General features: G+C 46.7%; 3 protein-coding genes across 12 annotated transcripts in view; 1 reads left to right on the top strand and 2 right to left on the bottom strand.

Annotated features, from left to right (window-relative positions):
* Positions 1-79: 79 nt before the first annotated feature.
* On the bottom strand, positions 80-7,527 carry mtif2 (mitochondrial translational initiation factor 2). Of its 3 annotated transcripts, none has more exons than XM_018749328.2 (14): positions 7,404-7,527; positions 6,692-6,879; positions 6,483-6,597; positions 5,747-5,918; positions 4,910-5,070; positions 4,490-4,666; positions 4,200-4,339; positions 3,556-3,680; positions 3,279-3,483; positions 2,801-3,053; positions 2,468-2,608; positions 1,589-1,753; positions 744-884; positions 80-610 (listed from the first exon to the last, which is right to left on the bottom strand). In XM_018749328.2, exons 2-14 carry the CDS (start codon positions 6,875-6,877, stop codon positions 441-443), a joined length of 2,151 nt encoding a protein of 716 aa, XP_018604844.2. In that variant the 5' UTR covers positions 6,878-6,879; positions 7,404-7,527; the 3' UTR covers positions 80-440. The 3 variants fall into 3 exon arrangements, with proteins under 3 accessions (XP_018604844.2, XP_029107214.1, XP_029107215.1); XM_029251381.1 differs by having other exon boundaries at positions 6,680-6,879; XM_029251382.1 differs by having other exon boundaries at positions 6,680-7,031.
* Positions 7,528-7,860: 333 nt separating this feature from the next.
* On the top strand, positions 7,861-10,211 carry prorsd1 (prolyl-tRNA synthetase domain containing 1). The gene is made up of 2 exons (XM_018749400.2): positions 7,861-8,064; positions 8,794-10,211. Exons 1-2 carry the CDS (start codon positions 7,981-7,983, stop codon positions 9,220-9,222), a joined length of 513 nt encoding a protein of 170 aa, XP_018604916.1. The 5' UTR covers positions 7,861-7,980; the 3' UTR covers positions 9,223-10,211.
* Positions 10,212-11,341: 1,130 nt separating this feature from the next.
* The window catches only part of ccdc88ab (coiled-coil domain containing 88Ab), a 57,495-nt gene continuing 53,089 nt past the window's right edge, over positions 11,342-15,747 (bottom strand). For 3 of the 8 annotated variants that reach the window (XM_018749507.2, XM_018749506.2, XM_018749502.2), the window contains 2 exons: positions 15,124-15,580; positions 11,342-12,817 (listed from right to left, as the gene is read on the bottom strand). In XM_018749507.2, the coding sequence (XP_018605023.2) occupies positions 12,753-12,817; positions 15,124-15,580 (522 nt within the window). In that variant the 3' untranslated portion in view covers positions 11,342-12,752. Of the gene's footprint in view, positions 15,581-15,747 lie in introns of all 8 variants that reach the window. The other 5 variants (XM_018749501.2, XM_018749500.2, XM_018749499.2 and 2 more) reach the window with 3 other exon arrangements.

Consider the following 15,747-nt stretch of genomic DNA (forward strand, 5'->3'; position numbering starts at 1 on the left):
CCTCTCTTTCTTTAAGCTTGTTGCAATCAGTCGTTACTGCGTCTGAGTACAACTTGTAGTTGGTGTGTTTGAATAGACTAGTGAAATGGTTTAATTGCCAGGATTTGGCTGGGGGTGGTGCTATAGTTTTGAACCTGTTTAAACCAAACTCAATGCATTAATGATGTCAAATCAAAATTGACCCTATTGGAGATACAAAATTGAAATAAATTATGGACCAGGCTCACTGAACAGGAGAGCTGCCCAATGATTAGAGAACTTAAATACTGTTTGTGAAGGGAAAAACTTGAGTAGAGATCTTGCATTGAAGAGTGCAAATAAAGTAAAGCAGCTTAATTTTAAGTACTATTTTCTATTAATACATTTTCTCAAGAATTGTTTTTTACAGTACAGCCAATGATACAATATCACAACACTTCAGAAATTTTTGAGATCCATTCTCAAAATCCTGGATCCCAGGAAGTCTTTTGTTCCACTTTCACATCTTCGAGACACAAAATCTCATCCCCCGGCATGAAGTTCACGTTCTTATCCAGGGACAAACCGCACTCCATGCCGTTCTTCACTGTCTGAACATCATTCTTCATGTGTTTCAGTGAGGTCAATAAACCTACAGAGGAGGGTGGCAGCAAGATGACAAAGTTGTCTGATAAAGACACTTAAAAGACCTGGGGGGAAAACACCTTTGCATTCAACATTGTTCCATGGAAGGAGAACTTGTAACGGTCGAGTGCTCACGTTACCTTCCCAGAGAACTTCCTCATTACGGACAAGCCTGAAGTTCATCTTCTTATCCAGCTCACCCTTCTTCACCCTGCAACCGGCCACTGGCACTTTCTTCTTGCCCATGGTCACCTCAAACGTGGCCAGGACTGTTGCCTCTCCTGCACACGAATGTTTTACTGCATTCATACTGTTGTTCTACTGATGTAGGTTTGATGTCATATAGAAATGCATACATGGAGATCAGGGTCAGCCCTGTTACAGAAAGGCTGAAAAGCAGTAATTTTATGTCAACATGTTTGAATTAAAGTGGTACAGCTGGTGCCTCACAGCTCAGTGTTTGTGGTCTATGTTCTGCTGGTGCTCTTGTTTCCTCCCACAATTCAAAGATGTAAATTTCTCTGTGTGTGATGGACTAGTGTCCAAGGACAGCTGGTACCACAGTGCTTACGATCCAAAGGTCACAGGTTTGATCCCCACCTCTGGCTGTAGGACCCTAGAGTACTTACTCTAAATTGCTCCAGTAAAATTACCCAGCCATGTAAGTGGGTAAATAATTGTAAAGATGCTTTGGAGAAAAGCATCATCTAAATAAATTTGTGTCCTACCCTTGTGCTTAAGGGTTAGGCTCTGGACAAGCAGTTATTGATTATAGATGAACAGATGTTTCAATTAACACCTGATTTATACTCAAAAAGTACCAGGTGAGGCAAAAATTCACTACTGAAAAATTATTACACTAAATTAAGAAGTGAGAGTGAGATCAAGCTATACTAGAACATTTTGTAGCCCTTGAAGACCAGGGTCAGCTGCTGCTAATTTGGGACATGGGGGGGAGTTGGTAATCGGGCAGTGGGACGGGTACCTATGATGTGCTGCTTCACAGTCGGAGGCAGCCTGCTGCTGAGCTCCTCTTTGAGGTCATCGATGAGCTTGTAGATGATCTTGTGCATCTTGAGCTGGACACCCAGCTTGGAGGCTTTCTGCTGGATGGCCTTGTTGGCCTTCACGTTAAAGCCATAAATGACACCTGAGCAGAGGAGAGACTGGGATTTCAGACCAATGAACATGGATGTTTAAAATCAACCTTCTAAGACCGTCCATAAGGACTGACGCTGTGGACGACGTGAGGATAATAGTGTAACGAATTTTTATGTTGATTTTTTTTGCACGTTCCATTCAGTTTTGTTAGATTAAACATACTATTGGTGTTAGTTTGTACTATGTAAGTTTCTACAAAAATATTTCATATTCTTGAAATTAGCAAATTTTGGCACCGGGTTCCAAGCACCGAATATTCCAGTATCTTTTAGGATCTGGTCCTTTCTAAACTGTTGTGGTACCTTCTAGAATCTTCCAATGGCTCTAAAGCACCAAACTAAAACTGAGTCTCTAGAAGAATTTGTGGCATGTTTTCAAATCAGTAAACTTCAACTGATCGTAATCAAATCAATCAAATAAGATTACACGCAAAAATTGGCATAATTAAAAAATTTTGTTGTGTTGTACAACTAGTCATAACCAACTGGATTTAACAAGGGCTTAAAATATGGGGCAGCTGACAGCGTAATGGTCAGAGCTGCTGCACCTTCAATTCCGAATGTCACGGGGTCGAATCTCACCTGCTGTTGTACCCTTTATGAAGGTACTTACCCTAATTGCTCCAGTAAAAGTGGGTAAATAACAAAGTAACCTTGAGAGCGGAACTCGAGCGGACCTTCCACGAAGGTGCCGGAAGCATCACCTGAGAAGGTCTCTGCGAGGGCGATGTCGTTTTCTGAGATGTCTCCCACAGCGCAGTGCACCACGTCCAGCTGACACTGCTCGTCAGCGTCGTAGCTCTCCAGGATGTTCATGATGGCTTCCACAGACCCGTCCACGTCCCCTGTGGCAGCAGCCAGATGTCACACACACACACACACACACACACACACACACACACACACACACACACACACACACACACACACACACACACACACACCCCCCCCACCAGAAAACCCTCACGCACTGGTCCACAAAGCAATACATTAACTGGTGGAGCTGCTCTCCCCGCATCCCCAATCCACCCCACAACCTTTGACGATGACGGACAGGGTCGGCCCGGTGGGGCTGGCCTTCTCGCTGGGTCTCGAGCCCATCCTGTGCTTGTTGGCGCTGTGGAGTGCCATCCTCCTCTTCCTCCAGGACAGGTGGGCCAGGCCCTCACGCTCCTTTCGATAGGCGTCGTCATGCTCCTGCTGTTTGCTTTCGATGACCTGCCAGTCTGCCTGCATCTTCTCCTGCTCCTCCACGAAGGTCCGCCACTCCACCACCTCGCGCGCCCTTTGCTGGTGGGATAGGCGTTCAACACTTATATCAAGAGTGCTGGTTTCACGTGCAACTTATTAGGTTTTATCTCTCTGAGGGATTCCAAGATGATACCTATAGTGGATAAGAGCTTCTGAGCCTCTGAAGAGGTCACCAGGTCAGCTGCACTGAACCCTAAGGGCAAAGCGGAGAGGCCTTGCAAAACTTTATGTTTCTTCAAACAATGACTCTAGATGATCCCTCACCTCAGACTCCACCTCCAGGATTTCTTCCCCGGCGGCGGGAAGCTCCTTCCAGCCCACGATCTCCACGGCGGCGCCGGGTCCGGCCTCGTTCGCCACCCGGTTGTTCTCGTCAAACATGAAGCGCACTTTGGCCCAGCTCGTCCCCGCCACGAGGACGCAGCCCTTCTTCAGGGTGCCCCGCTGGATTATCGCCGTGCTCACGGGTCTGGGGGGTGGAGGATCCCGTCACGTTCCGAAACAGGCGGCACCGCATGCGGCCTGCGGGTGCGGGACTCACCCCTTGCCCTTGTCAGTGCGGCTCTCGATGACGGTCCCCTCCGCAAAGCCCGTGGGGTCACCTTTCAGCTCCATCACCTCAGCCAGCGTGACGGTGGCCTCTGCCAGCTGCATCAGGTTCTCGCCCTGTAGGGGGTGCAGGGACACCCGAGATCAGATTTCCTGACTGGTGGCTGCTGGGAGGTTAAGTCAACTAATTTAGCGCCGTGATTTACGTTCACACTTAACAGTGACACCTGAGGTCATTAGTTACTGAAAAAACTGCTGTCAGTGTCCAGGACCAGGAATAAAAATTAATATTCAATAACCTGACTTTTTAATGTTAAATTTTTAATTTAATTTGTTGCTTCACTGACACTTGTCCAAAGTGTCTTGCAGTACTGGAGGTGTTTGTTGAGCTGCACACTTTACCGTTCAAGGCTACCAGAGCTGGAGCGGGGATTGGACCTGACACCTTCAGGTTACATGGCAATTTTCCCTTAACCGCAATGACGCCTAGTGCCCATTTCAATCCGCATTCTGCTCATGGGATTTTTTTGTCATATAACATGATCGCTGAACGCGGCTCAGTCGTGCGATCCATTGAAGACCTTTACTAGGACTCGTTTCTAAAAGTTAAGGGCAGCGCGTCAGCGGCTCGCGCACCTTCAGAGCAGACACGTGGATCGCCTGCACCTCCCCTCCCAGCTCCTCGCACACGACATCATGTGCCAGCAGCTCTTGCTTCACGCGGTCAGGGTCGGCATCCTTCTTGTCGCACTTGTTCACCGCCACGATGATGGGAACTGCAGCATACGGAGCCCACGGGTCAGAAGGCAACAGCGAGGCACAACAGCAACTCAAACCTCGCGGGGGAATCATATCATTATGAAGGGGGATTCATCCGATGGTACTTCACACTTGCTGGATCACGGCTGGGGATTCGCGTCACTTGCCTTTGGCCTTCTTGGCGTGTTCTATGGACTCGACCGTTTGTTTCATCACCCCGTCGTCCGCAGCCACCACCAGGATGACGATGTCGGTGACCAGGGCCCCCCTGGCCCTCATGGCGGAGAACGCAGCGTGACCGGGGGTGTCCAGGAAGGTGATCTTCTCCCCAGACGGCAGCTGGACTATGGAGAGAGCCACAGGAATCAGCTCAGGAATCTCGCTAACTTTATTATAATCACCTCTTCTGTTGTTGTCTGACGCTTTTGTCTTAAGTCACTAACAGGATATTCAAGATATTTCAAGGGTTCCAACAGCAAGTCCTTAATCGCTACACCACCTGCTGCTCCGTACATCCTTTCAAGCCTTCAACAGGATAGGTTTAATCACCGCAGATATACAGAAAGGAATTCAGCGGCGCCTCGTACCCAGGAAGGCCCCGATGTGCTGCGTAATCCCTCCGGCCTCCATTGCTGCCACCTGGGTCTTTCTTAGGCTGTCTAGCAGAGTGGTTTTCCCATGATCCACGTGACCCATGATGGTGACGACCGGAGGGCGAGAAACCAGCACTGCGGGGTCGGGAGGGGGTCTACAAAAACGGAGAGATTATGACTTTCATAGAGTAAAAACCGGGTCTGTTACAATACTGCTCATGCAGTATCCATATCAATAACCGCTTGTCCAACGCAGGGTCATTGTGATCCGGAGCCTATCTTGGAAGAAGGCATGAGGCAAGGTGCACCCTGGGCGGCGCACCAGTCTGCTGCAAGGCAATCACACGCACAGAGGGCAATTTAGGGTTACCGATTCACCTGAAACAAACACACGTCTATGGAGTGTGGGAAGAAGCCCGTGCGAACTTGGGGAGAACATGCAAACTCCACACAAAGTGAGCCGGATCGAACCCACAACGAATGAGCCGCGAGGCAGCTGCACTGGGCCACTACAGCTACATCAATAAACACTCTATCAAACTAAACAACAACTCGTCTGCTGAGTTAAGGGAAATCGCTACTTCTTCTAACGACGCATTATTTCTCCTCCATCTTTCTAAAACATTTTGGGACAGCTTATTAGATTGAAGTTATGCATCTGGGTTGATGATTTTATGGACACAAGAGATGTGGAGGAATTGAGACGCTGAACCCTTCCTCGAAGGCACTTGAGAAATTCAGCGAAGCCGAAGCCTAAACCCGCCATCGGTTCCCCGTGACGACAGGCAGAAAGGGCACGAGACGCCACCGTAAGGGCAGAAACCCACCAACCTCCTCTCCACGTCCTTGTTCTCGCGGTCTTTCTCCACCGTCAGCGTCGCCCACTTGAACTTCATGCCCGATTTCTTCACGACCTCCTTTATCCAGTGGTCCTGCAGCCTGGAGTCCGGCTCCAGGGAGTCCAGATTGATGGAGGTGTGGAGGAGAGCCTCGTACACGTGATCTGAATCGACACAAGAGTTGTTTCTTTTGTCAGAGCAGGTGTCCTGACACCTGAATCGAGGCATTAAAGAACAGAACAGTTACGCACTGACAATTTACTACAGTATGACCTAATTATTACATTTATGTTACTTTATTTGGCAGAAACTTTTCTCCAAAGCGACTTCCAATGAACTCTGTGCAGTGTTATCAGCCCACACACCTTGTTCACCGCAGTATACATTACTTACAATGGGTCACTCATCCATAGATGAGGGAAATACACTTTCTTTGTCACTCACACACTACAGGTGAACCTGAACAGCCCATCTTTTGACTATGGGGGGGAAACCAGAGCACCTGGAGGAAACAAACCAATTAACTGATGCTTTTCTCCAAGGTTACCTACAATGTTCGGTTCGTACACTAAGCTACTTACATCTATTGAGTCATTTCTACCGTGTCAATTCAGGGCAAGTACCTTGCTCAAGGGTACCCCAGCGGGAGTGGGATTTGAACCCGGATCCTACAAGCGAAAGACAACAACTCTAGTCCGTACGTCACCCGCACCACCGCTCCTCCTTACCGATGTCTTTGCCCATGGCGCGAGCCAGTTCAGACACTGTCATACGCTGCCTGATCTCCACTTCCTGCTTCTCTTGCTTGGGTTTGACCTTTGGGTCCCTCTTTAGGCCTTTAGCCTGGCGAAGGAGAAAGAGCAGTTCCAAAATGAACACACCTCACTGCCCCCCCAACCGTGAAATGAAGTAAAGAGGAACTTACAGGCTTGCTGACCAGGCGGCGGGAATGATGGCAGGGGAACGGGGGCCCAGGACTCGCCGCCAGCGAGGGCAGGCCGGACGCGGCGGCTCTCCAGGGTGTCCGTCGTGCGTCGAGGCGGCGAAGGGCACGCAGCTGGATGAGGGCGTGGCTGAAGCGCAGAGCTCGCTCCAGTCCCAGCAGGACCTTCACACTCATCATCGCTGGCCAGCGACAGAAAGAGAGCTTTCAGTTTTACCACGACGAGCTCGCTGGTACCGTAGCGGTCGGAGCTGCTGCCTTTGGACCCAAAGGTCGCGGGTTCGATTCCCGCCTCCAGCAACGTACCTGAACTGCTCCTGTAAAAATTATCCAGCTAAACAAATGGGCAGAAAAGTGACAGGCAACCGGTTAAATGTGAACGCAAGGTCGGAGCAACACGGCAAAAAAAAAAAGAAAAAACAGTCCCTCCAGGTTTCTCTAGCTGCAGCCTCACAGAGGTCTTGTCAAGACCAGTGCCTTAACCACTACGCCACCACCTGGCTGCTCTTCAGGAGGTGGAGCTGCCCACTGAGAGAAGAGTCGAGTAAAGGGTCCGGGCTTGGTGGCACAAAGAGATCATGAGGAGATGAAGAGTTAGAGTCTCGCTAATAATAACGCGTCGTCACGGTTTTCTCAGAGAAAACGAAGTGAGAAATGCATTAATTAAAGTGCACATTTGATGTTGCAAAACAATAATACAGCTCACCTGGTGTCTCGTCAACGCGGAACAGTTATACGAGCCCTCATTACTCTGATATACTGTAGTATTTCAGCCCCGGATACCGCGTACGAACGTTAAATCAGCGCTGCCATGGGCGCCGCCATGACACCTACCCACAATGCACCGCGACCCCCTTCCAGTCATACCTCTTCCGCTCAGTGATCGTTTGCCGGCTTTAGCTGCACTCCATAAAAAGTATTTGTCGCGGTGTTTTGATGGACACAGAAAAATCAACCTATTCAAATGATGCTCCGTGGACTAACTTCTTAATTGTATTTCATACATTTACCATTTAGATTTTTATGTACAATACTATATTAATATTTAATCGCACGGTGAATCTCCACCAATCAGTGAAGAATGCGTTGAGAATAAAAACATAGTTGTGCAACCTGATTGGCTGAATCATTTTTCCACGGCTGCGCAGTGGTGTCACCCACGAACACGGATGAAGGCGGTAAACGCGGCATGTGTTGAAGTGGAGTGACACTCCGGGGTGATTTGGTACTTTTTACAGACTTTTTACACACAGGACTGTAAAAGTCGCCGTATCCGCTTTAAAATGGCATCGTCGGAGCTCCGGACTGAACTGGAGGAGTATCTGAAACAGCTCGATATTGAAACAATATGCGTTGAACACCCGGAGGTAACTAATTAATTATTTAGAATTAAAAGCATTATTATTATTATTATTATTATTATTATTATTATTATTGCCAAGTGGTTTCCGCCAAAAAGAAGTGTACAATTTTCCATGAAAATAATTGATTTGGTCCGTGCGAGCCATGCAGTAGTTGATCTATGTATGTTTTGTAAATGCTTTCTGTCGATATACGCGTTCGCAGCCCTGGCCTGTGTGTGTATGATTATTACAGTTTTTGGAGAGGTTGTTTGTTTTTGGACGCTCGGACCCGTGCAATGGACTCGTCCAGTTTCCATGTCGGTGTCGTTCCGCTGGCGAACAGCAGGGGGCGCTGAAGGGCGCTCTGAACGGCCACGACTGAGCGCCTGCGACCCTGACAGTCACTTTTCCGTATTGCAAGAACTGTGCTCTTTTCAACATTTTAACAAATCCTGCGTGAAAACGATACCTACATTTCGAAAAACTGACTTTGTTTGCTCCGCTGATGCTTTTATCCAAGGCAACTTTGTGTATTTTGACCGGCGTTTGTGTCGAAATGTACCGCAGTAACTCAACGTTAAGTACCTTGATCGCAGACTCTGCAATAGTGCAGGGAGTAAATTTATGTGCTGAAAGTATTCAACCTGTTGTACTTTTGAGGATTTTCACAGCCCAGCTGTAACTGACAGATCCCCATGCTGTCTGCACGCAAGTTTTATTAAAACGTTTTTTTTTTTGGCTCATCAAATAAAGGTGTTCACAGTGGAGGAAATGATGCCTCACGTGGAGCACCTGAGTGGAGCAATCACCAAAAACCTCTTCCTCAAGGACAAGAAGAAGAAGGGCCTGTGGTTGGTGTCCGCTCGTCACGACCGTCAGGTCAACCTCAACGACCTGGCCAAGAAGCTGGGCGTGGGCAGCGGTAACCTCCGTTTCGCCGACGAGTCCACCATGCTGGAGAAGCTGAGGGTGGGTCAGGGGTGCGCGACGGCTCTGGCGCTCTTCTGTGACAAGGAGACGAGCGTCAAGTTTGTCCTCGATAGCGACCTGGTAGACGGGGGCCACGAGAGGGTGTATTTTCACCCCATGACCAATGCTGCCACGATGGGCCTTAAACCGGAGGACTTGCTCAAGTTTCTAAAAGCAACAGGACATGAACCGATTCTTCAGAGCTTTGAGTAGACGAGCGTGGTACGAAAAACACAGTAAACAGGACTGCTAGGGGGACAGCTGGTGGTGCAGGAGGTAGAGCTGCTTCCTTGGGAGTCCAAGGTCACAGGTTTGATTCCCACCTCCAGCTGTAGTACCCTTGAGCAAGGTACTTACCCTAAATCACTCTAGTAAAAATTCCCACTCACTTTGGGCAAGAGTAAATGAATAAATGTAAATGTACTCTTGCTCATTAATTTACTAAGGATACTCTTGTAATTGGCCATATGATTTGTCAAAATGTTAAACAATGCTCATGTGTTCCAGGGATGTTATCTTTCCCATTGTTTGTATGGTCTGTCTAATATACTGTACTTGACACATGTATAATATTTAAACCCTAGTGAGCTGTGTCCCGTGACCAATCAAGGGCTCTTCACAGGCACAGTGAGTGGGCTCCTTTAGAAGAAATGTGGTGCAAAGATGACAGCAATTTTGTATTTATTGACAAACATGCTGAATACCAGGTGGCTCTTCAGTACTATGAGGCTGAAGGGCTCTTCATCCAGGAAGTCTCCTTGGCTCTAGCGCCCTCTGCTGGAGCTCCTAGGAAGGACAACTTTCCTCTTCCACATACTCCCAGTGCAGTTCGACTCTTTATCATTTAGCTGACAGCTTTCTCCAAGGAAAAATATATGTTAATATACTTACAAGTATTTGTCCACAGCTCGTTCATTTTTACCAACTCCGTTCAGGTTAAGTAGTAAGGCCACTATATCAGGAGGCAGCTGGTAGTGCAGGGGTTGGAGCTACTGCCTTTGAACCCCAGGGTTGCAGATTTGAATCCTTGAACAATGAATGCTTGAGGAAGGAAGCAAAGTATGCTTGAACAAAGTCCTTGCCATAAAATGCTCTAGTAAAATTACTCAACTGTATAAGTAGTTATAAGTTGGTTTAGAGAAACTGTAACGATCCGGCTAATGAGTTAGCCCAGATCCTCACGTGGATTCCAGAAAGGCGTATAACTATATAAATCCAGACGGACACGGACAAAAGGAAGCTCTTCTTTTTAATATCTTGTAGGCAACTATGGACGACATATTTCACACAGCTGTCCTTACAATAAAATAAACAACATTAAAGTAATCTCCAAAACGTGCGAGGCACAAAATGTGTACACGGCCAAGTATATCAGCCTGCGCGCCCAGGAGCCAGGACCGAGGGGGCGGAGCAACCCCTTAGTCTCCACCATGATACGTCATCATTACAAAACGTAAAAGTGGGTGTTGTGAGGTTGCAGCTATAAGCACTGCATTTGCAGAGGTTGATCCGTTAACAGATCTATTCAGTTTGGCTATTCTCTGCTCTTATGCAGCGGGTTCGCATGCAAATAGGCACAAGATTTACAGAATGGAAGTGTAACTGGACTCTGCACTTTATTAACCTATGTATAAGCCTAGAAAATTACACCAAGAGCCCTGTTGTAAATATTAGCACCAGATAAATAAAAATAAATCTTGGTGCATTAAGTGATTGCTCCACAAAATTTGTCATAACAAATGGCCTAGATCAATGCCCAGGTGTCGTGGGGGAATTGAATGACAAACTGCCCACAACAGAATTAAAAAAGTTCTGCTCAGAGCCAACAGAGGGAGCAGCACTTACTGAACACAGTTGTATTTGAATCCATGGCACCGTATGCTTTGCGGAAGCTGTCTTATTTGCCGAGTCAAACTGTTAGGAAACTTCATTGTTGCAGTAGCTCCTCGTATCACAAAATATCAAGATCCATGTTTAAAAGTGTCAATCGTGCCTTGAATGTGCAGCACCTCATAAATCCATTGTTCAGCTGTCTTTGGAAGGAGGATGACAGTGAGGGTGGAATAAAGGACCTTCACTTTCAGCATTTAATAGTACAAAACACAATGGTCGCTGCTTCAAGGGGATACACTTGACCCCCCCCCCATTTAGGTGTCACTAAAGGTTGAACTTGTCCTATACATTAATGGTTCACCAAAGGATGGGTGTGTTGGGAGTACTGCTGAAGGACCACAGAGCCCTTTGTACCCCAGTCCACGAAGCTGCCTCTTTCTCCTCTGGGGCCTGATGCCGAGAGACAAGGTGGCACAAACAAAACAAGATGCAACTCTCATTGATTGTTCACAAATGCATTTATGTAAAAGTACAAGTGGAAAAGGAACAAACTTCAGTCATTGACAGCACAACTTTGGCCAGAATACCCTGACCCCCAAACAGTCTCTTTCCACAAGTCCTTGATACAGCTCTCATCAGTTCAGCAAGTGGAAACCTTTGTAGCAGAAAAAAAGAAATGATAAAAGTAGATGCGTTGTCTTCCTGCAGTGTTCTTTTGGTATGTCAGAGGGGAAAGCAGACTTTGAAGCAATGTTCATAATGCTGGGAGGCAACAGGGCACATCTTGATTATATGGCTCCATGCAGAAGGTGCTTGACCTCGTTTTTTTGGTGTCCACATGCTTTTTTTTTTTTTTTTATAAAGTCTTTGCAGATGCTTGAATCAAGAAATCAGTTGTTGCACAGCTGTAAGGTGTAACATCTACATGCTTATCAGATCAGACACAGAGCAAATAGATGGGAAGCTGAAGAAAGTTTGGCAATTTGTACATCACTCAGGGAAAACACCCATGTCTTCAAATTCTGTGGAAAAGGTCCCTGCTTCTCCCAAGACACAAGATTGGCACAGAGCAATGGTCCATCGAGTGTATGTGCGTGAGCAGTATATGTTGAAACCAGCTAGTAGATCAATTTACCATACAGTCTTACAAAAAGGAATTGCCACAATATATTTCTGGGAGTCCTTTTTTTCTCCTTGATTCAAGGAAAGATAGGTGGTCTATGGTTTCTGCTGTTGAAGGGTTCTTAAGTCATTTTAAAAAGATTTACACACTTTTGTCTCTCCATTGAGGACCATCTCAGTAGACAAGATTTTACAGGCTTGAAACTGACAGCTTGGTGGACAATTTTCCCTCTGAGTAGGCAGCAGACAGGACAGAGTTCAGAGGAGACAGGAGACAGTAAGTTAGAAGCAGAAATAACTTGAGAAGATGCAAATACAACTTTACAGTGATGAAGTAACATGCACTAAGAGATGAGGCTCAAGTGAGAGGGGGAGAGAGCAGGGATTTGAAGCCATTGGTCAATGAGGCCATGCAGTGCTGCTGTTCTGGTATCTTGTTTATAAAACCCACAACACTCCCGAACACCGTGGACAAGTGATGTTTTGGGGGAGGGAATCAAATCACCAAATGTCAGGAAAGGGAGAGCAAGAGAAAAGGGTGTGTTTGAGCACACTGCCACTGCAATGGAATATGGAGTGTGTAGGTAAGCTCCCAGCATCCCAGTGGGCTACATGCCAATCACTCCACTGCAACCCTACATGGGGAGACCACTTCCATTTTGGGGCAAGGTTAGTGAATTAACCACCAGCACCATGGTCCATTCCACAGATGGACACACCCTTCCTTTATCAAGAGAAACTCACCACTTTAGCCCACCACGCTGGGGGCGAGTGGCAGGCAGCTATACTCAGGAGCTCTGCCGCTCCCCGCTCCTGCTTTTTGCCTTTCTGCGCTCTTGAAAACCCTCCACATCTGCAGAATAAAGGCATTTCCATTATTTACCAACATAATTTGTGTGACCATAACACCTTTGTGATACTGTCATAAAACAAATTTTAAAAAGTCCTCTTTCACTGAATGCCATATTTTGAACTCACTGTATCAGATGTATTTCGCCATATTGCTTATATGTACCCAAACTGTCACCAGGGGTCAGTACACAAAACTTTAGTTTCTAGGATCTTTTTCCATATATGATGGTAAAATTTAGATGCAAGTATTTACACACTTTTATAAAAGGTTCTGCAACCTGCCTCTAGCAGGCCCCATGATGGAAATACTCTGTATAATCACATTTTGTCACTAGGAAGTGTAACTCTTTTATGGATAACAGAACAGCCTGCTGATTATATCCCCTCAGTTGAAAAAAGCATGAGGACTGTGTCTTGACTGAAAGTGAGCAGAGTAAACAGGACACACAAGTGATCTTTACACTTGGTGCACACAGTAATCACATGAATCAGAATGGAATCTTGACATTCACACATGGAAATGGTAGTCTAGCAGTTGACAAAACATGCAAATATCCTGTGAGAGTACATGAGCAAACCCCCATCGTTCCCAGAAAAAAAAAAGAAAAAAACAAAGACTTCATGCAGTTCCAACACCAGGAACCACATTCCACAAAATTCCCCATCCCATGAAATTACATAAAATAAAGAAAAAAAAAAATGTTTTAATTATATAAATTACAAAAATGTTGGTTCAGGGAAACAAACTGAAGGCTTCATGTCACTAACTATGCTACATATATAAGAAGCAATGTAATTAATAGAAGACAGCCAGGGGGCTGGAACATGTAGCTTACTCGATAAGCCTCGTTACTTCACTTTAAAACTCATGCCATCATCCACCACTATTAGCAGAAACACAAACACCTCATCTGTTCCAGATTTCCCTTCTAAATACACATTTTGAATCAATGGATTCTACTGTGAAGGGCATTAGAATTAGGTCAAGTTCATTGTCTTGGCAGAGCCTTCTCTACATCAGCATGATTAATACATGGATTGATCAGTAATTGTTTACAGAGTAATCACAGCAATCAAGAATAAGGCAACCGTTTTGAAGGTAAGGTTTTACATGAATTCACGGTGCCATGAACCCACACATCAGATGCCTGTTATGAGTTCCTCTTTCCAAAGTCACTAATTATATTGACAAGATTACGGTTTTATTGCTCTTTAGCTGCCCAGCCATTGTTCACCGGACTTCAGCTAACGCAAAGGCTAAGTTTAATTAAACATTATCAATGTTCTGTTCACAACTATTTCCTTGAAAGAATGACAAAACAAGAAGCATTTAATGATAAATAAAGCAAACCTTAAGAAAAATCATGATCAAAGACCGATTAGCTCTTAATGACTAACCATACATGCATGAGGAAATACAGTATAATAAGTTGCAGGAGGGGTAAAAGGGTAATACTAGGAACCAGTTAAAGCCCTAACTGAACACATTGAAGCTTTCAGACACCCACAGAGAAGACAAACCACAGGGGCAGCATTCACGGTCAGTCACCTGACAGACACCAACCCAGTAATGCAATGCCTTTACTGCATTCACCCAACACAAAACAGTCACTGTAAGGCTAGGAGAGCACACAGGTGCCTTGTTCAATACACCTTTGAGACCGTTTAAAATAAAATAATTAAAAAACTAGGTGAGATGAAACAGCCTGTTTACTCTGCACCTTATTTTTCTCAGGGCACTCCATTTGGAAATGTTAGTGTGATGTTATGAATGAATATGAATGCACTGTGGTGATGCTCCACTGCTCCAAGGCTGGATTTACACACAGCCATACTCATACCACAAGGACTGGCTGTCCTCAGAGGTCAGGGTGGGAGCCTGTGGGTCAGCTGTCTCTGGGCCAGTGGCAATGACACTGTGGTCATTAGCCCTTTGGACAGGTGGACTGGGGCTTAAGCCCATGTTCTGCTGGGTCTCATGTTCTGTTTTACCAGGCCAGGGGGCTGGCTTCACAGGAACACCGCTGATGTTACTGACCAGGGAGGTGTTGAGGGAGAGAAATGTCTGGCTCTTACCAGTGCTGTTGAACACTGGCTCGCTGAAGATCGTGTCCATAAAGACTGAGTCCACAGTGAATGTGGAGCCCAGGAATGATTCCAGGCTGGACAGTGCCGGCCCCTGTTTCTGGGGGTCGCTGCCAGCTAGGGGCAGGCTGGTGGATTTGGGCAATGCCGAAGGACCGTACGGAGCCTGGGAGGGCGTGCAGTGGGGTAGTGCCTGGGGATCAGTACACGAAGGGTACTCACTGGGCATGGCCTGGCTGCGGGCCCTGGCCTTCGAGGGGGAGGGGTCCACAGAGACAGGCATCCGTGTATCCTTGGACATGAAGTCATGGATGCTTGTGCGGCGGCTAGAACCCTCAGCAGTGGAGATGACGCTGCTGGCACGGGGCAAGGTGGAGGCTGAGGCATCCAAGCGATCAGACACGGAGTTGGCCTTGCTCTGGACACTCAGGGTAGGTCGCACCTGAGCAGAACCCTTCACCCGTGTACTCTCTGCCTTGCGAAGGTTGGGACGCCCTATTGAACCATGGCCAGACTTCAGCGTCCGGCTGTCAGCACTGGAGTCCGTTGGTACAGTCCTGCCACTGGCTGAACGCAGGATTCCCCTAGTGCCCCCCTCCCCACGGTCACGTCGTGCAGGTTCCATCAACTCTGCAGGCGGTTGAGATGGCTCTGTGGTGACATTCTCCTGACTGTTGCCCTGGGAGGTGGAGTCACACAAATAGTGAACACTTGTTCATATGGCTGTTGATTACAAACAAGAAAGCAATATCATACGGACTATGAATTCAGAAAGGAGATTTAAAAATGAGTTCAGACAAGTACACAAGATATATACAAGGTATGAATAAATACAGCGTAAATCTG

The sequence above is a fragment of the Scleropages formosus genome, chromosome 4 (genome assembly GCF_900964775.1).
Source record: "Scleropages formosus chromosome 4, fSclFor1.1, whole genome shotgun sequence".
Classification (NCBI taxonomy): Eukaryota; Metazoa; Chordata; class Actinopteri; order Osteoglossiformes; family Osteoglossidae; genus Scleropages; species Scleropages formosus.